Source organism: Sarcophilus harrisii, chromosome 1 (genome assembly GCF_902635505.1).
Source record: "Sarcophilus harrisii chromosome 1, mSarHar1.11, whole genome shotgun sequence".
Classification (NCBI taxonomy): Eukaryota; Metazoa; Chordata; class Mammalia; order Dasyuromorphia; family Dasyuridae; genus Sarcophilus; species Sarcophilus harrisii.
In genome coordinates, this window is record NC_045426.1 from 648,107,743 (window position 1) to 648,127,615 (window position 19,873).

General features: G+C 39.3%; 1 protein-coding gene across 1 annotated transcript; it reads right to left on the reverse strand.

The window, feature by feature from the left end:
- Positions 1-232: 232 nt before the first annotated feature.
- On the reverse strand, positions 233-16,681 carry SPC24 (SPC24 component of NDC80 kinetochore complex). The gene is made up of 5 exons (XM_031947559.1): positions 16,328-16,681; positions 4,346-4,490; positions 2,281-2,385; positions 1,310-1,386; positions 233-1,221 (listed from the first exon to the last, which is right to left on the reverse strand). The coding sequence occupies exons 1-5, from the start codon at positions 16,485-16,487 to the stop codon at positions 1,115-1,117; spliced, it is 594 nt and encodes a 197-aa protein (XP_031803419.1). The 5' UTR covers positions 16,488-16,681; the 3' UTR covers positions 233-1,114.
- Positions 16,682-19,873: the final 3,192 nt, after the last annotated feature.

Genomic DNA, 19,873 nt, shown 5'->3' on the forward strand with positions numbered 1-19,873 from the left:
ATCCTGAAGCTTGGTTTCTATACAGTTAAGACCCAGTTTAGAGGGAGTGAAAAACAGGATTATAGCCATAGAGACATCTGGTTTCTCAGTGGTGGAGGGTTTCTGGAGACACTGAGGTGAGAGGGAGACATTCCTCTTGGAAGGGGGAATGATCTTGTGACTCCTCCAAAACTGGATGACTTACAAGCAGCAGAAACAGTCTCACAAAATGATAATTAAAGGAAAAATGGAATCATTAAATGCTTAGTTTTTAATGTAACACCCAGTCCCGGGAGATAGGCTTGAATTCTTTGCTTCCCTGTTGGGGCAGAGAGCCATTTGGGAAATTAAATCATTACTATTCTTCCAGGACTCTAAGTCCTACGGGGGCTGACAGAAATACAATAAACCCCAGAGGTTTGCATGTAGCTGGCACATAGCTGGTGCTGACTAAGTGCTAGTTACTGCTTTGCCTAAAATTCCTGAAAGAACAGAAGAAGACCCAGGACCTTGTTCTTAGTGCCACCTTCTGGCAGTAGTGGATAGCAAAGCAGAAGCTAAGAAACGATTCTGCACCTGCCCTTGCTAATGGTGCTTCCAATGTTGGCGTAGCCCTTTCTGTGCAGCCTAATCTGGAGACTTGAAGTCTCAAATGGCCATTTATTCTCAGGGAGCTGACAGGTTGGTCTAGCTTGACTATAAGTGAAACCATGGGTTCAAATCCTCCCTACATTCCTCTGTAACACTGGTGAAGAAGGAAACAGTGAAAGGAGAGAAGGAGAGAAATACAGTCATCATAACTGTGGGAAATAATGGGAAAGAGAAGCAGATAATAGGATAGAATAAAAACCCAAATCCTTCAATATACTGTTTACAAGAAACACACTTGAAGTGGAGAAGGGCTAAAGCAGGATCTATTATGCTTTAGCTGAAGTAAAAAAAAAAAAAAAAAAAAAGCAGAGTTAACAATCATGATCTTATACAAAGCAAAAGCAAAAATAGATCTAATTTAAAGGAATGAGGGAAACCACATCTTGCTGAAACGAACTTTACAATTACCCATCCTAAACCCTCCCACTTCACGTGGGGGGGGGGTGTCACCCCCACCACCACACACGATGAGGCCTCTGGATGGTCACCACTGTGTGTCCACCAAACTCCAGAGATAGTCACTGATAAACTTCTTAGAGTGCTGGGTACTGTCCAAATGAATAGGCTGGGCAATGTTGGGGCCATGATGAACTGAGGAGCCAGAGTAAAGGAAAACAAATTTCTATTTACAATCCCTCCCACTGGGATCCTTGGTCCCTTGACAGTCAGAGAAGGATACTGCCTTTGATAATAGTCGGTTCACATTCATAATCCCATTCAATTTTACTGACTCGATGGTAAAGTTGAGACAGGTATCTGCAAAAGAAAAACAGAAAAAGTTTGGTGACTGGAAATGTTAATATTTTAGTTCTAAGTTATGAGGAGTGATGTAGTTTCACCCACTGAAAGAGACATCGATCCCTTAACCTACTGGCCCTCAGGTTTGCCATCTATAAAACGAGAGGGACCAGATGGGATGGCCGCCAAGGTTCCTTCTGCTCTGCTATGATCCTCCCAAGTTAATAGAGTTTCATGAGCCGTGGTAGCCAATCTTCTGGATGACTGGCTCTGGGGTCTAGCCTGGTGCGACCCAACAGAGTCCATGCTTCACTGATAATGGCCCTGAGAACCCATAGTCACCTCTATACCATTATGAGGCATCAAAATGGGACTTAATGTTAAGAATCTCTGCTGAAGAACAACAACAACAACAACAAAAAAAACCCATTGTATATAGTAATAGCAATATTGTTTTAGGAACAACTTTGAGCAAATAGGTTATTTTATCTATTATAAATGCCCAAATTAAGTATAAAGGGCACGTGAAGAAAGAGGCTAGCGGCATCCAACCAAAGAAAGAAGTGATAGCCAAAAGCACGTATAGAATAATTTTACACATACAGAATTATTTGTGTTTAATGATAGCCATGAGGGGGAATAAAAAGAAATTTACAAGATAATTTTGTTATATGTTTGAAAGGAATAACAAGTTGTCTATAGTAGATTTGTAGTTTCATGTATAATCATCTTTTAAATTATATTAGGTTAAGAAAATGCCTGTTTTATTCCATAAATCAAAAATTAAAAATAATAATATAAACAAACAAACAAAAAAAATCTCTGCTGAAAATGAAGGCCATTTTATTATGGTCAAACACATCACATTTAACTTAACTACGGCTTCCTGGTGATGTTTATTATGGGACTTACATAGCAGAAGGGATAACAACAGTTGAATCTTCATCGATTTCTCCCTCTGTCCTCATGAGGTCTTGTTCCATTTCTCTGAGTTCTTCCAGCTCTTTTGTCAACAGAGTACAACAGGTAGTTAAAGAGGACTCTTTTTTTTTTTCCTGGTCTCATTTTCTTTTTTAAAAACATTTTAAATAGCAAATACATGCAAAGATAGTTTCCAACATTCACCTTTGAAAAATCAGGGTTTCCAAATTTTTCTCCCTCCCTCCTTCATTCTTCCCCCCTCCCCTAGACAGCAAGATATCCAATATAGGTTAAACATGTGCATCCTTCCAAACATATTTCCCTATTTGTCATAGAGCTATTCATTTTCTGAATATTCCCCTTGATCTTATGAAAATCACAAGATTGTATCTAATATGAGGACCATCTCCAAAATCCACAAGAAACTCTATATTTCAAAGGACAAGTCTTTGCTGGAAATTGGCTCTGAATTCAAGCTTGTGGGAAAGGATATTAGAAGCCATCCCAACAGATAAATGGTCAGAGTTTGACCAGACAGGCTTCAAAAGAAGAAATATAAGCTACCAGCAACTATATGAAAGAATCCTCCTAATTGCTAATATATTAAATGCAAATGAGGTTTCACCTCACTTCCAAACGAATATAGATGACAAAAGATGAAAATGATAAATGTTGGAGGGGCTACGGGAAAATGAGTGCACCACTATTCTGATGGAACTTTAAAATGTTTCAACCCTTTTGGAGAATACTTGAGAATTATACTTTAAAAATCTAACTAAAGTTATTTGAGCCAATAATTCTACTAGTAGGCATATACTCCAAGGGAATCAAAGACAAAGGGAAAAGTTTCCTATTTCTAAAAATGTTTTAGCAGTACTTTCTGAAGTAGCAAAGAACTGGAAGGAATGTAGATAAGGTCACTTGGAGAATGTTTGAAGAGTATGAAGAATTTATACTCTTAGGAAAATACATATGAACATTATACAGAGAAAGGTAAGAGTGACCAGTAGAACAATTAACTCAATGACCATAATCATGTAAAGAAAAATGTCAGAGAACTCTGGAACTCCTGATTGATCTGATAGCTAAACATGACTTCTGAGGATGGATGACGAAACCATTTCCCTGCTTCTCAGTATAAAGGTAGCAGATTATAAGTGTGGAATGATGTAGAACTTTTAGACATGGTCAATAGTTTAATTAGCTTTTCCATGACTTCATTTATGTGTTAGAGGAGCAGCTTAGTGTAGTGGATGGAGAGCTGGCCTTTGGAGCCAGAAAGGCCCATATTCTAGACCTGCTTTTGACATGTACTGGCTAGGTGACCCTGAACAGGTCACTTACCTCTCAGTACTATAGGTAGCTAAGACTGTAAGTTACAGAGAGGTGCTGACCTGCTTTGGTAGAGTATAATATTTTCTCTAAAATGTAATGTTCTCTGTTGGGGTTTTCTTGGAGTCTCTGGGAGCAGCCTTTGTTTCAGTTCAGTCATCACCACAATCCAGGTGTTGAAGTCCAAATCCTTTACTGTCTCCTTCAAAGTCTTATTTCCTTTACTTGGGGCTCGGCTAGTTTTCTGGGAGCCTTTTGGAGTTTTGGTTTCAGTGGAGAAGCGAAGGAGGAGAGTCTACCACCCAAGTGGTGTGAGATGGGATAAATCCATTTCCAGCCTTCAGCCTACAGCCTTCTGTATGCTTGTCTCTCTGAATCTCTCTGGCTGAGGCTTCTAGCTTATAACCTCCACACTGAGTACAAACCAATCATTATATCACTAGGAAACTATTATTTGTTGTAGGATTAAATCAATGCTAAACTAAATTTAACCATTGTTTCCTCAATTCCACTTAGTAGCTTGTTTCAAGTTCTGGCCCATAACAGTAGAGGGAGCTTTCTCAGTAAGGGATTTCCTATATCAATGAAATCATAGGTCTAGTCCCTATTCCTAGTTATTTGTTATAAAGGAAATTCTCTAGGCATGAGGGTAGTTAATAGAAAGGTACAGTGATTTTAAAGTAAAATGAATACAATATTTTAAAAGAAAAAATGACAAGGATATTGGAGATCAGTCTTTAGACTGGCATCCTTCTCAATGGTCTTCTGAAGCTCAGATTCAATTTTCTGTAACTTGGATTCAATATGTTGTGCTGTTTCTTCCTCATCAATAAGTTTCTGGGCCACATCTTCCTCCATAGAAAGGACCTCTGCAGAAAGACAAGAGAGGATATATTTAAAATCAGATGCTTAATTAAGAAAAATAGTCAATAGCCAAGGTTGCCCTTCCTTCTGGGAAAACAAGTACTCAGCAAACTAGTACAAGAAATGCGCAGCACAAACAAGAAGCCTTTTTTCTTTCTCTAATTTAATTTAATTTAATTTTCACTTCCAAATTCTTTCCCTTTCCCATCCCTTCAATGAGAAATACAAAATCCATTGCAAAATGAAGTCACTACATGAACTGATGCTGAGTGAAATGAGCAAGACCAGGAGATCATTATATACTTCAACAACAATACTATATGAGGATCAATTCTGATGGATGTGGCCATCCTCAGCAATGAGATGAACCAAATCAATTTCAATAGAGCAGTAATGAATTGAACCAGCTACACCCAGTGAAAGAACTCAGGAAAATGAGTGTGAACCACTACATAGAATTCCCAGTCCCTCTATTTTTGTCCACCTGCATTTTTGATTTTCTTCACAGGTTAATTGTACATTATTTCAAAGTCCAATTTTTGTGCAGCAAAATAACTGTATGGACATGTATACTTATATTGTATTTAACATATCCTTTAACGTATTTTACATGTATTGGTCTACCTGCCATCTGGGGGAGGGGGTGAGGGGAAGAAGGGGAAAAATTGGAACAAAATGTTTGGCAATTGTCAAAGCTGAAAAATTACCCATGCATAGCTTATAAATAAAAAGCTATAATAAAAAAAAATGAAGTCACACAAAAAGTCTGCATTAGCCATGTTCCAGAAAAAAAGAAAAAGAGGGAAAAAATGCTTCAATTTTCATTCTGAGTCTATCAGTTCATAATTTGGGAGATGTATAGCATTTTATATCATGAGTTCTTTGGAAATATATTTAATTATTGTACTGTTCAAAGTAGCTAAGTCTTTCAACATTATCTTTACAATATTGCTTTTTCTGTACAATGTTCTGCTTCTGTTCACTTCATCTGGCATCAGTTCATACAAGTCTTTCCATGTTTTTTCTGAAATCATTCTCTTCATTATCTCCTACAGCACAATAGTATTCTATCATATGCTACAATTTGTTCAGCTATTCCATAATGTTGAGCATCCCTACATAAAAAAGATGTAATATAAATATTTTTGTATATATAAGCTATTTTCCTTTTTCTTTGCTCTCTTTGGAAGTAAAGATGTAGTAGCATTATTTCTGGGTCAAAGAATATTAGAATTTTAGTAGTTTTCTGAACATAGTAAACATGGAGTTCACATTCTAATGGGAAAGATCACACATAGGGAAGGTTCCAGTTGTAAACTGGATGGAAAGGTTCCATGACCTTTAATAACAGAATAGCAAAGCAGATGGTCTTTCTCTGATGTTATTATTTAATGTCACTATTACTAAGGCTCTTGGGCTCAGGGTTCTGGCTACCTCCCTCAGGGTCTGAGGGGAGATGATGGTCAAGGTGGTGATAATTTCTTGATCTCCTGCCACATGTTGTCTCCCTTCTGGCAGGTGGCACAGTGGATAAAGACCTGGGTCTAGAGTCAGAAAGTCCTGACTTCAAATTCAAACTTAGATACTTACTAGCTGTGTGATTCTGGGCAAGTAACTTAACTGTTGTCTACTTCAGTCTCCTGAAGTGTAAAATTGTGATAATAGTAACACCTGCCTCCCAAAGTTGCTGTGAGGATCAAATGAAGTGATATTTGCAAATCTTAAAGTGCTACTAAAACAATGAATATTAGTAAAAGATAACATTTATAATGTGCTTAGTACAGTAAGCCCATGTAAGTAGGCACTTAATGTGTATTTCCATCCCCTATTCTCTGATTTTCCCTCAGAGTGTCTTGCTGCTTCAGCTTGCCTGCCTTATAGGTGGAACTTAGTTGGCAGTATACAAATTATGATCAGGGTAAGCAGCTCTTTATAACAGAAAGAACAATGAGTTTGGAGTGAAAAGACCTGCATTTGAGACCTGACTTCTACTTGCCATATGGCTACGAGCAACTGAATCTCTAAGTCTTCGAGCATATAAAAAGGTTAATGCTTGGAAGAGGAGTCAGGCTATTTCTTGGACTGGAAGGCTGAGCTAGTAATAATGGGTGGAAACTGCAGAAAATTTGGCTAGAGGGAAGGAAAATTTTTCTAATTATTAGAGTTGTCCCAAAATAGGATAGGCTGCTTCATGAGAGAGTAAAGTTCTCCAACATTCAAGGTTCTTGAGAGGAGACAAGAGAGTAATAACAACTGCGCCTGAAACATGGCTCTTAAGGTTTGTAAAATGTCTGTTAATTATTTTCTGTTTCTTCTGTATATAGCTTACTTTGGATATACATGCTTACACGATGAGATTGTGATCCACTTGAGGGCAGAGTCCATTTTTTTTTTTTTGCCTCTTTTTCTATCACTAGCACTTAGTACAGTACATTGTAGCACTTACTTAATAAATATGTTTCATAGTATATACTTTCTAACAATACTGTGAAAGAGTCACTATCTCCACTTTTAGAGAGAGGGAAGCTGGGGGTTAAGGAGTACCAGAGCCAATAGTTGAACCCAATTTTCTCCTAACTCCCAGTTTAACACTTTGGAATCTCTAAGATCCTAACTTATCCCCTTCCTTCACCTATTCTGTGTTTCCTTCCCTTTAATTATCCCTATTTATCAAGTATCCCCATTTTCTAGGCTGCAATAATGTCACACTTCTACAGACCTTAGCAGGGAAGGAATGAAGGGAGGGAGAAAGGAACTGATAGCTAAGTGACAGTTGGGTTGAAGAACGACTTGCTTTATAAAATTTAGTATTTTATTGGATTCTTCTCCAAGTTCTAGGTACCATCAGAGAATGCTTTGGGGATGGATTCATGTGCCAAAGGCTTCTGTATGGTGTAGTGGAAAATGTTTTCTCTTTACTCTAAACTTCAATCTCTTCTAATTGACTGGATCCTTCCCTACAAATATGCCCAGGTCTCTTGGTCTCTCTTTGTCCCACCTTGCCCTTCTCATTACAGACAAGCTCCTGGGGAGGGAAAAAAGGTGTCCCCACTGATTGTTCCTACTTACTCATCCCCCACTCAGTTCCCTGCATTTTGGCTTTCAACTGCAGCACTTGACTGAAGCTGCTTTCCCCAAGTTTATCAATGATTTCTTAATTGCTACTTCCAGTGGTCTGTTTGTTCTAACAACCAAGGAACTCCTCCTTTGGACAATCTTTTCTTCCCGAGTTTTTCCTGTTTCTCCCCATAGTTCCTTCCCTGACAATTTCTTCTCATTCTCCTTTACAGGATAACCAGTGACTTCCCTGGGATAGCCTGGGTGCCTCCACTGGCCCCCCATTGTTCTGCCATCTCCAGTTGTCCTGATCTATCTCTGGCTGCTGGACTCAGATGGCTCTGGAGGAGAAAGTGACAGGGGACTTTGCCCAGCCCTCCCTCAAATCTAATTCACCTGCATGTCAGGGCATTGCCTCTCTGATGTCATGGTGCTCTTCCAGAACCAAGGACAAACAGGATACCTCCACATCCAACCTCCCCTCTTTCTGAAGGTATTTATTTACTGCAGGGCTCTGTCTTACATCCTCTTTAATTCTCTTCTGTTGTGTCTTTTTCAGGGAGCTCAACAGTCCCCAATAATTAATTAAAATAAATAAATATAATAAAATATATTTTATATAATTATATAATTTATATAATTATAAAAAATAAAATAAAATATAAAATAAAATAAAATAAATTTATGCAGAAAACTATCAAATCCACATCTCTCAAGTCTCTTTTGAGCTGCAGCTACATGTGAAAAACTGCCTATACTATTTCTTTATCAAGATAACCCACAGGAATATCCAATGCAACATGAACAAAACATTCTCTTTAAGTCTATTCCACTTCTTCACCTCACTTCATCAACATCCTTCCAGTCACCCAGGCGTGCAATCCTTGAGTCTTCCTGGCCTTCTCACTATTCATATCTAGTCAGCTGTCAAGTTTTGGTGATTCTGATCCCGTAACACCTCCTCTCAAATATATCCCAGGCTCTCATCACCTCTTCCCTGTACTAATTCAATAGCTGATAGCCTCCTAATATCACTTAGATGGTTTTACTCCCACACTCTCTCCTCCTCAAACCATACTACATCCAGCTGCTAAATTGATATTCCTTTTTTCTTTTCCTTTTATTATTCTGATTTTCAATCATGAACATTTGTAGATACATAGAACAAGTGGAAAAGAAGTTCATCTTCCCATTAGTATTTTATTTTTTCCAATTACATGAAAATAAAGTTTACAACATTCATTTTTGTAAGATTTTAAATTCCAAATTTGTTCTCCCTTCCTCCTTTACCATATCTCTCCCCAAGACAGCAAGCAATCTGATATAAGGTTTCTTTTGAGCTTATATATTATTTTTATTTTAAATATTTGTACATAACAATTCCTCTGATTGTATTATAAACTCCATGAAAATAGTGAGTTTCTATTTTAGTTAATTTTTAAATTTTTTTCCAGATCATTGGAGTTAAAATTGTACATCTGATAGCTTCTTGTTACAATGACAAATCATTGACCACCATAAGCTTCATTTTCCCCAGCTGCAAAATGAGGGTTGGTCTAGATGGTTTCCATGGTCCTGCTTAGCTCCAGATCTATAATCTTTTTTCCCCCCAACTTTAAATTTATTTATTTTAATAGCTATTTCTTTATGAATCATGTTGGGAGAGAAAAATTAAAACAGGAGAAATAATGAGAAAAAAACAGAAAAAATGAACATGGCATATATTGATTTACATTCAATCTCCATAGTTCTTTTTCTTGATGTAGATGGCATTTTCCATCACAAGTCTATTGGAACTGTCTTGGATTACTGTATTGTTGAGTAGATCCAAGTCAAATATAGTTCATCACACTATCTTGCTGTTAGTGTGTTCTGGTTCTACTCATTTCACTCAGTATCAGTTCATAGAGATCTTTCCAAGTTTTTCTGAAATCTGCCTGCTCATCATTTCTTATAGTATTCCATTACACTCATATACCATCACTTATTCAGCCATTCTCCAACTGATAGGCATCCACTCAATTTCCAGTTTCTTAAAGGGCTGCCACAAACACTTTTGTACACGTGGGTCCTTTTCCCTTTTTATGATCTCTTTGGGATATAGATATAGTAATGGTATTACTGGATCAAAGGCTATGTGCCTTTTGGGCACAGTTCCAAATTGCTCTCCAGAACGGTGGGATCAGTTCAAAACTCCACCAACAGTGCATTAGTGAAGAGGTTCATTTCAAACTGCCTTTATTACAGTCAAAACAGTGTTGCTAAAACATCATGCTTGACCACATTCATTCCCAGCTGAGAAACTTTAGGGAGGGATTGAATGGAAGAAACAGCTATTTGCATAGAAACAGGCAGGCAAGCTCTCACACATCTATTCCAGAAAAGCCTGAACAAAACACTATACCAAATAATGATTGATAAAAATCCCATTAAGAATTGCAATTAATTACTTTACCTATCTCAGAAGGCCAGGGACAGCAAACGAGATGAAGTTTAGCCAGTATGACCAAAGATAGGTGAGAGACACCTGTAGCCTGAAATGTTCTACATTTTGAGGTGGGAAGAGCAAAAGCTTCCACAAGAAAGGCCCAGGTTGTAGTTAATCTTCCTCAGTGCATAACCTGGAAGAGCAGAGGCGTTGTAACAGGGACCTCTGCCCTGAGACACCACAGTACTCTGAAGAGCGAGCCCTTTTTGAACCCCAAAGACCTGGGGGGGAGGGGTGTAGAGGAGCCCTAAAGCTTGCCAGCGCTTTTAAAGTAGATGCTCCCTGGGTCAGTGCAGAAGTACAGGTGACCCAGGCTGAGACTGAGTAGGTAGACACTCACCCAAAGCACAGCAGTGGCGAAGTCTGGCCCTGGCACTCCGTCCCAATTCAGGAAATGAAGTTAGACCACATAGAAAACACCAACAGCTACAAAGATTTATAAATCCAGAGATACCAAAAAATGCTAGAACGTACAAAAGAACAACTCTAACAACTGCGAGGAGAGACTCAAATCAAAAAATGGTTTATCTATAAGGAAAGCATGACACTATTGGGCCTGTATCCCAAAGGGATAATAAAAATGTGCACATGTGCAAAAATGCTTGTGCCAAAGCTTTTTATGGAGGCAAGGAATTATAAATTGAGGGGATAGCCCTCAATTGGGGAATGGCTGAATAAATCATGGTGTATGAGCATAATGAAATATTTATGTTCTGTAAGAAATGATGAGCAGGATGATTTCAGAAAAATCTGGAAAGATTTACATGAAATGATGCTGAGTGAAATGAACAGAATCAGGAAAACATTGCAAACAGTAACGAGATTGTCTGATGATCAACTATGACAGACTTAGCTCTTCTCAGCAATGTGGTGATTCAGGACGGTTCCAATAGACTTGGCATAGGAAAATGGTATCCGCATTCAGAGAGAGAACTATGGAAACTGAATATGAATCGATGCGCTTTTCTTTCTCATGGTTTTTCTCTTTTATTCCGATTTTTCTTTTACAACATGACTAATATGGAAATATGTTTAACATGACTGTACGTGTATAACCTAGATCAGATTGTTTGCTGTGGGGAGGAGGGGGAGAGGGAAAAGAGTAACAGAAAAAGATTTAGAACTCACAAATCCTACAAGTAATTGGAAAAATACTAAGTGAGAAAAAAATCAGGGCTATATGAATATCTAGAAGAAATGAAAGAGATTTTTTAAAAATGAAATAAAAAACCCAGAGGAAAAAATTGGAACAATAGGTTAGAAGAGAAAGTGGTAAATCTTATTCAAGTAATAGATTCATTGTAAATTAGAATAGGCCAAACAGATTGGCCTCTTGGCCTCTATAAGATTAAGAATATTAAAACAAAAATGTTCTTTAAAAAGAAGAAACTAAAATATCTAATATTTTAAAAATTACTCTGGAAAAAAGGTCAAGGAGAAATAACTTAAGAATCACTCCATTCCCTGAACACCAAAACAACAACAACTCAAAACCTGAGGATTCTGTTTCAAGAAATAATAAACAAAAAATGCTTAGACCTATTACAGCTATGAGACAAAGTAAAAATAGAAAATCTACTTGTCACCTCCTAGAGAAAATGGTCTAAGAATGTCATAATCAAAATCCAGAATTTCCAAATTAAAAAAAAAAAAAGAAAAAAAGAATCAATCCTTCCATCTTGACTATCAATAAAAATATCTTAGAATGCAATATTCAAAAAAGCAAAAAAAGATAGGCTTTAACCAAGATTAATTGCTTTCCCTGAAAGGCTGAGTATATATATGAGAAAATGGATTTTTAATTGAATAGAACTTTCAAGCATTCTTGATGAAATGAAACTTCAATGACTCCATAAAGACAAAGTTTTTTTTTTTTTTAAGCTTTTTATTTTCAAAACATATGCATGGATAAATTTTCAACATTAGCCCTTGCAAAACTTTGCGTTCCAATTTACTCTTGCCTTTCCCCTAGATGGCAAGTAATCCAATACGGTAAAAATATGTTAAATCCAATACATGCTTACATATTTATACAATTATTTTGCTGTACAAGAAAAATCAAATCAAAAAGGAAAAAAATTGAGTAAAAACAAAATGCAAGCAAACAAGAAAAAGAATGAAAATGCTATGTTGTGATTCACCCTCAGTTCTCATAGTCCTATCTCTGGGTGCAGATGGCTCTTTTCATCACAAGATCATTGGAACTGTCCTGAATCATCTCATTATTGAAAAGAACCACATCTATCAGCATTGATCATCATATGACCTTCTTGTTGCTGTGTACACTGATCTCCTGGCTCTGTTCATTTCACTTTGCATCAGTTCATGTAAGTCTCTCAAGGCCTTTCTGAAATCATCCTGCTGGTCGTTTCTTACAGAACAATAATATTCCATAACATTCATATGCCACAACTTATTCAGCCATTCTCCAATTGATGGGTATCCACTCAGTTTCCAGTTTGTAGCCACTACAATAAGGGCTGCCACAAACATTTTTGCACATGTGGGTCCCTTTCCCTCCTTTAAGATCAAAGACAAAGTCTTTACCTTAAAACTCTTCACAAATTTCAGTCTCCCTTTCCGGGTTTTTGCTTTGCTTTGTTTTATTTTATTTATTTATTTAACATTACTCCCCCTTTATATGCTTTTCCTTTCAGTCAAATTGTGTGCTACTTGTTAGTTAATAACATCCAGTGGTCTTTTGTCGTGCCTAGAGCACTCTCCTCTTCCTTTTGCTTCTTGGAATCTCAGAATCCGTCTACACCAAGAGAAGTTCTGGCTTAGGCTTCTTGCTGTCACTGTGATGAGAGAAAGATTGTGCTTCTTGCCAACATCCTGACAAGAGGGTGCTGCCCCAGGCTCTGCTCCTGAAAGTTAGAAGGGCATACCACCTGCACAATCAAGTTAGAGAAACAAGCTACAGTTTCAGTTTTAACCCACCGCAGATGTCCTTTTCTTCCCCCTGCTGTTACTTGTTTCCAGACATGTATCTTTTTATTTTCCCCACCTGCTTTCGGTGAAATTTTATGTGCTTAACATATTCTCATTCTATTTAAAGTTGCTGAAGCTGAAGATTCAAGGTTCAGGTCAGGTAACAACTTCTATAGACTGCTCGTGTGTGTGTGTGTGTGTGTGTGTGTGTGTGTATATATATGCGGTACATTAAAAAAAATTTTTTTTGGTGAGGTAATTGGTAACTTGCCCAGAGTCTCACAGCTATATATAGACTGCTCTTCCTTATATGGTTCCAAGTTATTAGTGATCTCCCCAAATTACTTTGTACATATTTATATTTCCTCAAATGAGTGTATATATGTCATTCTTCTCTGGGAGTAGAAGAGAATGAGAGAGGAATGCATCATTTTGCTTTTGCTTTGGTATTTCCATTACCTTGCATATAGAAGGCACTTTAAAAAAAAGAACTCACACAAGGGAGCCACTCCCAGAGTGGTCAGAATTTTAGGAGACAGCTAGACAAAGCACTGGTCCTGGAGTCAGAACTTCAGACATTTAACACTTACTAGTAGCTGTGTGACCTGGGCAGGTTACTTAACCCCAAATGCCGTCAGCAAAAACAAACTGGCACAGGATCCCCAGCATGGTGGACCCCCATCAGCGAGGGCGTTGTGCTCTATGAGCAAACCAGCATTGAATTAGCTCAGGAGAAACGGGAGATGAGCAAAGTTGGAGAAGCTACCCCAATGTCCTTGGGGACTATATGTGTCCGATCTGTGGCAGAGCATTGTGAGCTCTTATTGGTCTGAGCAGCCACAGTCGGACACACTAACTCTAACAGTGTTCTGGTCTTCTTTAAATGAAGGGCACAATCAAAATGGGGATAATAATAGCAACTATGTCAGAGGGTCAAATGAGATAACATATGTACAGCATTTTGCTGTTGTACCAAAGTTCCCTTTTAATGTTGTGACCCAGTTTCTCCAATTGTCCTATTTAGTTACTCTGCTTCAGGTTATAACCTTTCCCTCTTAATTTTTGATGAGATAAAGGTTTACCTCAGTTGCTCTGCCTCAAAACCCCAGGGTATAATCATTCCCCCTTAAATGGTAGATGAGATAAAGGTTTTATATCTTTAGGTTATAGACATTCCTTCTTAATTTTTGACAGGATAAATGTTTATCCATTTTAGATGTCATTAGAATATCAGTAACCTCCTCCATTAGGTTATCCCTACTCAGGTACCTCCCCATTGTGTAGTTGTTCTTGTTATCCCATAAAAGGTTTGCCCTCTGAGTACTTCCGGGCTGGATTCTTTGAGATGATAGTCTTGTCCAGCCCTGGGACCAAGATCCATCTGGTCCCAATATTGCTCCATTTAATAAACTATTGAATTGGTCTCTAACCTCTGTCTTGTTCAGTTTCTTTGGCATCACATTGCAAATCTTAAAAGTGCTATATAAATATTAGCTATTATTATTTTCAAACGTTGCAGAAATAGGAAAGCGGGCATCTGGATAAAAAAATTCACTTTTACTTGGTAGCAATAATATAGAAAAATATAGAGTATAAAAAGCCTATGTTAGGTTTGGAGTCAGAGAACCTTGTTCAGATCTCAGCACTGCCACTTATGCCTATGTGACCTTGTGCAAACAAATTAATCTTTCTGGACTTCAGTATCCTCACTTGTCAAATAAGTTTGGACCAGAGGATTCCAGCTCAGAGTATATAAGCCTATGAGTCTTCCCAGCTTTGTTACTTTATGACCCTATGGGGAAAGACTTTGGTGATATGAAAGAGCCTGAGGCTGGGAGTTGGGATGTCCCAGCTCTGCCAAGAACTGATTAGCTGAGGGGTGACATAAGCAGGTCCCTGTCACAGATGCCTTTCTCCCACTATGAAGTCAGGAGTTTGGACTGGAAGATACACGAAGGTAGCCGAGTGGTACGATGGGACTCGAAGTCAGGAAAACCAGAGTTCAAAATCTCAGACACCTGATACCCTGGTTTATTTAATTATAAATGGAAATAATAACAGCACTTATGTCACAAGATTGTTGAGAAGATCAAATGAGATAATATATGCAAATGTATGTAATATATTTTACATATCATAATATGTAATACATATTATGTAATATATACATAGTACTTAGCATAGTGCCTGATAGATAACAGGTGCTATATATATATATATATATATATATATATATATATATATATATATATCCTTCTCTTTCCTTGCCCTCAAGCTCCACAGTTTTATGACAAATTTGTGACAAACTCCAACAAGTATTAATTAAATGTTAGGCACTTGGATAATAGACAAGTAAATACATAACTAAAAAACGTAGCCAACAAGCATGTATAAAACACTTATTCTACTTAACAGTTTCACAAGAAGGGGGGATTGAGGCCTGAAGCCACAGAGCCAAGCGAAAGGATTAAGTGTTTATATAGCACCCACTACGTGCCAGGTTCACACTTAACAGTTATTATGTCATTTGATCTTCAGTGAGGTGGAGAGCGAGCTTAGGACCAGGTTGTGTTTCAGGGAAAAAAAAAGACACGAGGGTCCATTTTCTTATGGAGAGAAACCAGAGTCGGGGAGACCAATCTGAAATCTAGGGCATTAACAGTACAGGTAAGAAGCGAAGTGGGCCGGGACTAAGAGGGTGCCATTTATCCAATGCCGACCAAGGGCCAGGCGTTCAGCAACGCTCTCTGCAGACCTTTCGTTCCATTCTCTTTACAGCTCTGCCAAGTTGAGTTAAATGCCCTGCCTGAAGTCACACCCATGACCCCCCCCCCATCTGCCCCCCTGGGTTCCTCATCCTCCCCTTAAAGGGGCCGCCCCCCCAGGCGGGAACGCACCCCCCCCCTGCGGCTTTAGAGACCTTCGGGACAAAGGCATTTCCCATACCCCCCTTCGCTCGCCCGTCCTCCCGTGCTAATTAACCTTGTACTTAATTACTCTGAGTATGTTAACTAGGACCCGTCAGTCTCGTTACAACTGAAGCTCGTGGTGCGTCGAGACCGTTTCATTCCGTGCACTTGGCACAGACCCAGACTCTGTAGGCGTTTAACGAATATTCGCGACGGATTGATCCTGGTGGAGCAACGCGATTCGAGGCGGGAACAAAACCGTTAGTTTCATCAGCAGAAGACGCAGCAGGGCGTGCGATCTGAGGCAACGCAAAGGGACGGCAAGGCCCGCCCCCCGCCAGAGTCCCCCGCGCCTGCGCCTGGCGCCCCTCCCGCCCCGCCCCCCGCCAGAGTCCCCCGCGCCTGCGCCTGCGCCTGGCGCCCCTCCCGCCCCGCCCCTCGCGCCCCGCTCCAGCACCTGAGAGGAGCCCGTGGATGTTTTTCTTCGTGTCCAGCAGCTTCTCGACCATCCGCTCCTGCCGCCCCAGGAGCCGCCGCACCCGCGCCCCGGCCCGGCTCGGGCTGAGCAGACTCAGCAGTCCCTGGCTCACCTCTTCCATGTCTCGAAACACCGCCATGGCCGGGGCAGGAAGAAGCGAAAAATGACCGCCGCTCCCCAGCCCGCCCAAACTCAAAAGCTCCCCGAGTCGGCCTCGTTTGTTTTCTTCGCTTCCTATTGGCTTTCCGGGGCGACAGACGCACAAAAGAGCCAATCGTTAGTGGGAGGGTGGAACTGTTCTTGATGCGCATGCGTGGCAGCGTCTCACCAGCTGACAGGGAATAGTTGAGACCACTTCGTGCGGCTGCTGTCCGTTGGGTGGATCCTTCTGCATCCTGAGCCCCCTAATCAAATACTCTGCGCCCCTCTGTGAGGGAAAACGAGCCTCTCCGCGCCCGGGTTAGCCCAGAGCCTCCTAACTGGGTCTCCTGCCCGGTTCCATTGCTATGTAGCTTGGACACCCGACGCAGGAGGCGCTTTACTAGTGCTTGTTGATTAAAAACTCCTTATCCAACTGTAACCGACTGGATTCTCCCTCTCCTCCTGCTTCCCTTGCAAAAGCTTATCCTTCCTCTCCAGCCTCGCCTCCAAGCCCTCATTCCTGTTATGCCTCAGTTCTCTTTAACTGTTCTGACTCGGTTTCCCTGAACTAGTTTCCTTTGTCTCAGTTTCCTTAACTGTTCTGTCAAATCCTTTTAGTCGTAAAAACCCACTCTGGTCCACTAAGATTGGGAACCGTTTACTCTAAGGTTATAAATTGCCAGCAAGATAAACAAGAGAGCAGAACTCCTGTTCTCAAGAATTCACAATATCCTTCAAGACCTCACTGACATCTTTATCTCTGGGTATTCAGACATCCTGTCTCTGGGCTTTTAGGATTTATGGTCTCCCCCCATCCCCTTGGTTCTTTGTTTCTAAAGAGTATTTAAGAAGCTGGGTCACTCCCATTCATTGCTGAATTCTAGCCCTGGGACCAACATGGTTTCCTTGGTCCCATTACATTTTTATCTCTATCTGACTGGACTGTCCAGTCACTTATACTCTCCAATTAATAAATTATTGAAAACTCTCTAATCTCTCTCCTGCCTCAGTTTCTCCGGCATTACATTCCCTCCCAGGTCATTCCTGAACCAGCCATTCTCTTCCCCCCCATAAGCCGATTTCTCACCCTCTCCTTGTACACTCTATGTTTAGCCTAACCTCAGCCTTTGCCCACTTATGCTACTGAGCAAAAGGGGAGAAAAATGCAGCCATTCTGCAAATAGGTTACCCAGGCTCATCGGGGCCCTCACTACTGCCAGGCAATCCTACAATAATACATCTTTTATCAGCTCCACTCCTCCAAACCTCCTCGATCCTTCACAAACTTGCCCGTGGTTCAGATTTATCTCTCTGCCAGTCTCCAATCTTGCCGCTCCAATTTCATTTCAGACATTTTGAACCGGATGTCCTGTAATAGCTTAAAATAAATATGTCCATAATGGAAATAAATTTAAAATGATTGTGCATGTATAACCCTGTGTCAGATTACTTGCTATCTTGGGGAAGGGGAAGGAAAAGGAGGCAGGGAATAAAAATTAGAACTCAAAATCTTACAGAAATGAATGTTGAAAATTATCTTTACATGTAATTGTTGTTTTTTTTTAATTTTTTTTTTATTTAATAGCCTTTTATTTACAGGATATATACATGGGTAACTTTATAGCATTAACAATTGCCAAACCTCTTGTTCCAATTTTTCACCTCTTACCCCCCCCCCTCCCCTAGATGGCAGGATGACCAGTAGATGTTAAATATATTAAAATATAAATTAGATACACAATAAGTATACCTGACCAAACGTTATTTTGCTGTAGAAAAAGAATCAGACTCTGAAATATTGTACAATTAGCTTGTGAAGGAAATCAAAAATGCAGGTGGGCATAAATATAGGGATTGGGAATTCAATGTAATGGTTTTTAGTCATCTCCCAGAGTTCTTTTTCTGGGCATAGCTGGTTCAGTTCATTACTGCTCCTTTGGAAATGATTTGGTTGATCTCGTTGCTGAGGAGGGCCTGATCCATCAGAACTGGTCATCATATAGTATTGTTGTTGAAGTATATAATGATCTCCTGGTCCTGCTCATTTCACTCAGCATCAGTTCATGTAAGTCTCTCCAGGCCTTTCTGAAATTATCCTGTTGGTCATTTCTTACAGAACAGTAATATTCCATAATTTTCATATACCACAATTTATTCAATCATTCTCCAACTGATGGACATCCATTCAGTTTCCAGTTTTTAGCCACTACAAAAAGGGCTGCCACACACATTCGTGCACATACAGGTCCCTTTCCTTCTTTATAATCTCTGTGGGATATAATCCAGTAGTAACACTGCTGGATCAAAGGGTATGCACAGTTTGATAACTTTTTGAGCATAGTTCCAAACTACTCTCCAAAATGGTTGGATTCGTTCACAACTCCACCAACAATGCATCAATGTCCCAGTTTTCCCGCATCCCCTCCAACAATCATCATTATTTTTTCCTGTCATCTTAGCCAATCTGACAGGTGTGTAGTGGTATCTTAGAGTTGTCTTAATTTGCATTTCTCTGATTAATAATGACTTGGAGCATCTTTTCATATGACTAGAAATAGTTTCAATTTCTTCATCTGAGAATTGTCTGCTCATATCCTTTGACCATTTTTCAATTGGAGAATGGCTTGATTTTTTATAAATTAGAGTTAATTCTCTATATATTTTGGAAATGAGGCCTTTATCAGAACCTTTGACTGTAAAAATATTTTCCCAGTTTATTGCTTCCCTTCTAATCTTGTCTGCATTAGTTTTGTTTGTACAAAAACTTTTCAGTTTGGTTTACATGTAATTGAAAAAGTAAAATACTACTGAGGGGAAAAAAAAGTCTAAAACAAAATTCATTATTCCCCCCCATACCTGCTATTTCTTCTTAACTTTCATATTATAATAAGAGGAATGATTATTTCTTAATAACTAATTACTGAATTAGGACTAAGGTTTTTCCTATTTCCTCATTCAGAAATCAGCCCCTGAGAAATAGGGCTGATAATGAAATTGGATTTAATATTCTTTTTAATCTTGTTTAGATCCCACACAACTGGAAAGGCCTGTTGTATTCTTCTAAGGCTACAAAGGAGAGATGCAATAAAGTAGGGATCACTTCTCTGCTGCTTGTGTTAACTTGGGTCTAACAAGAAACACCAAATAATTCACAGGTTATCCATCAGCTGATATCATACCATCCATCTGTGGAACCATCAGTTGCAGTAAATGGTGAAGTTTTGAATGCTATGGATAAGTTCACTTACCTTGACTTACCTTTATACTTTTCAGGAATGTCCATAATGACAATGAGATTAATATTACTAGAGCTACCTCAGTGTTTGGGAGGTTCTGAAGGCAAGTGTGAGAGAGAAGAAGTGTTAGACTGACTCCCAAACTGAA

Bases quoted from the DNA above. Each gene is read 5' to 3' on its own strand.
- SPC24 (XM_031947559.1), bottom strand. From the start codon at position 16,487: ATGGCGGTGTTTCGAGACATGGAAGAGGTGAGCCAGGGACTGCTGAGT. The intron at 2,386-4,345 runs ATATCCTTGTCA...TACCTGTTGTAC, and splicing joins AGTCTAAAGACTGATCTCCA to TCTGTTGACAAAAGAGCTGG. The intron at 1,387-2,280 runs GTAAGTCCCATA...TTTCTTTTGCAG, and splicing joins GTTGTTATCCCTTCTGCTAT to ATACCTGTCTCAACTTTACC.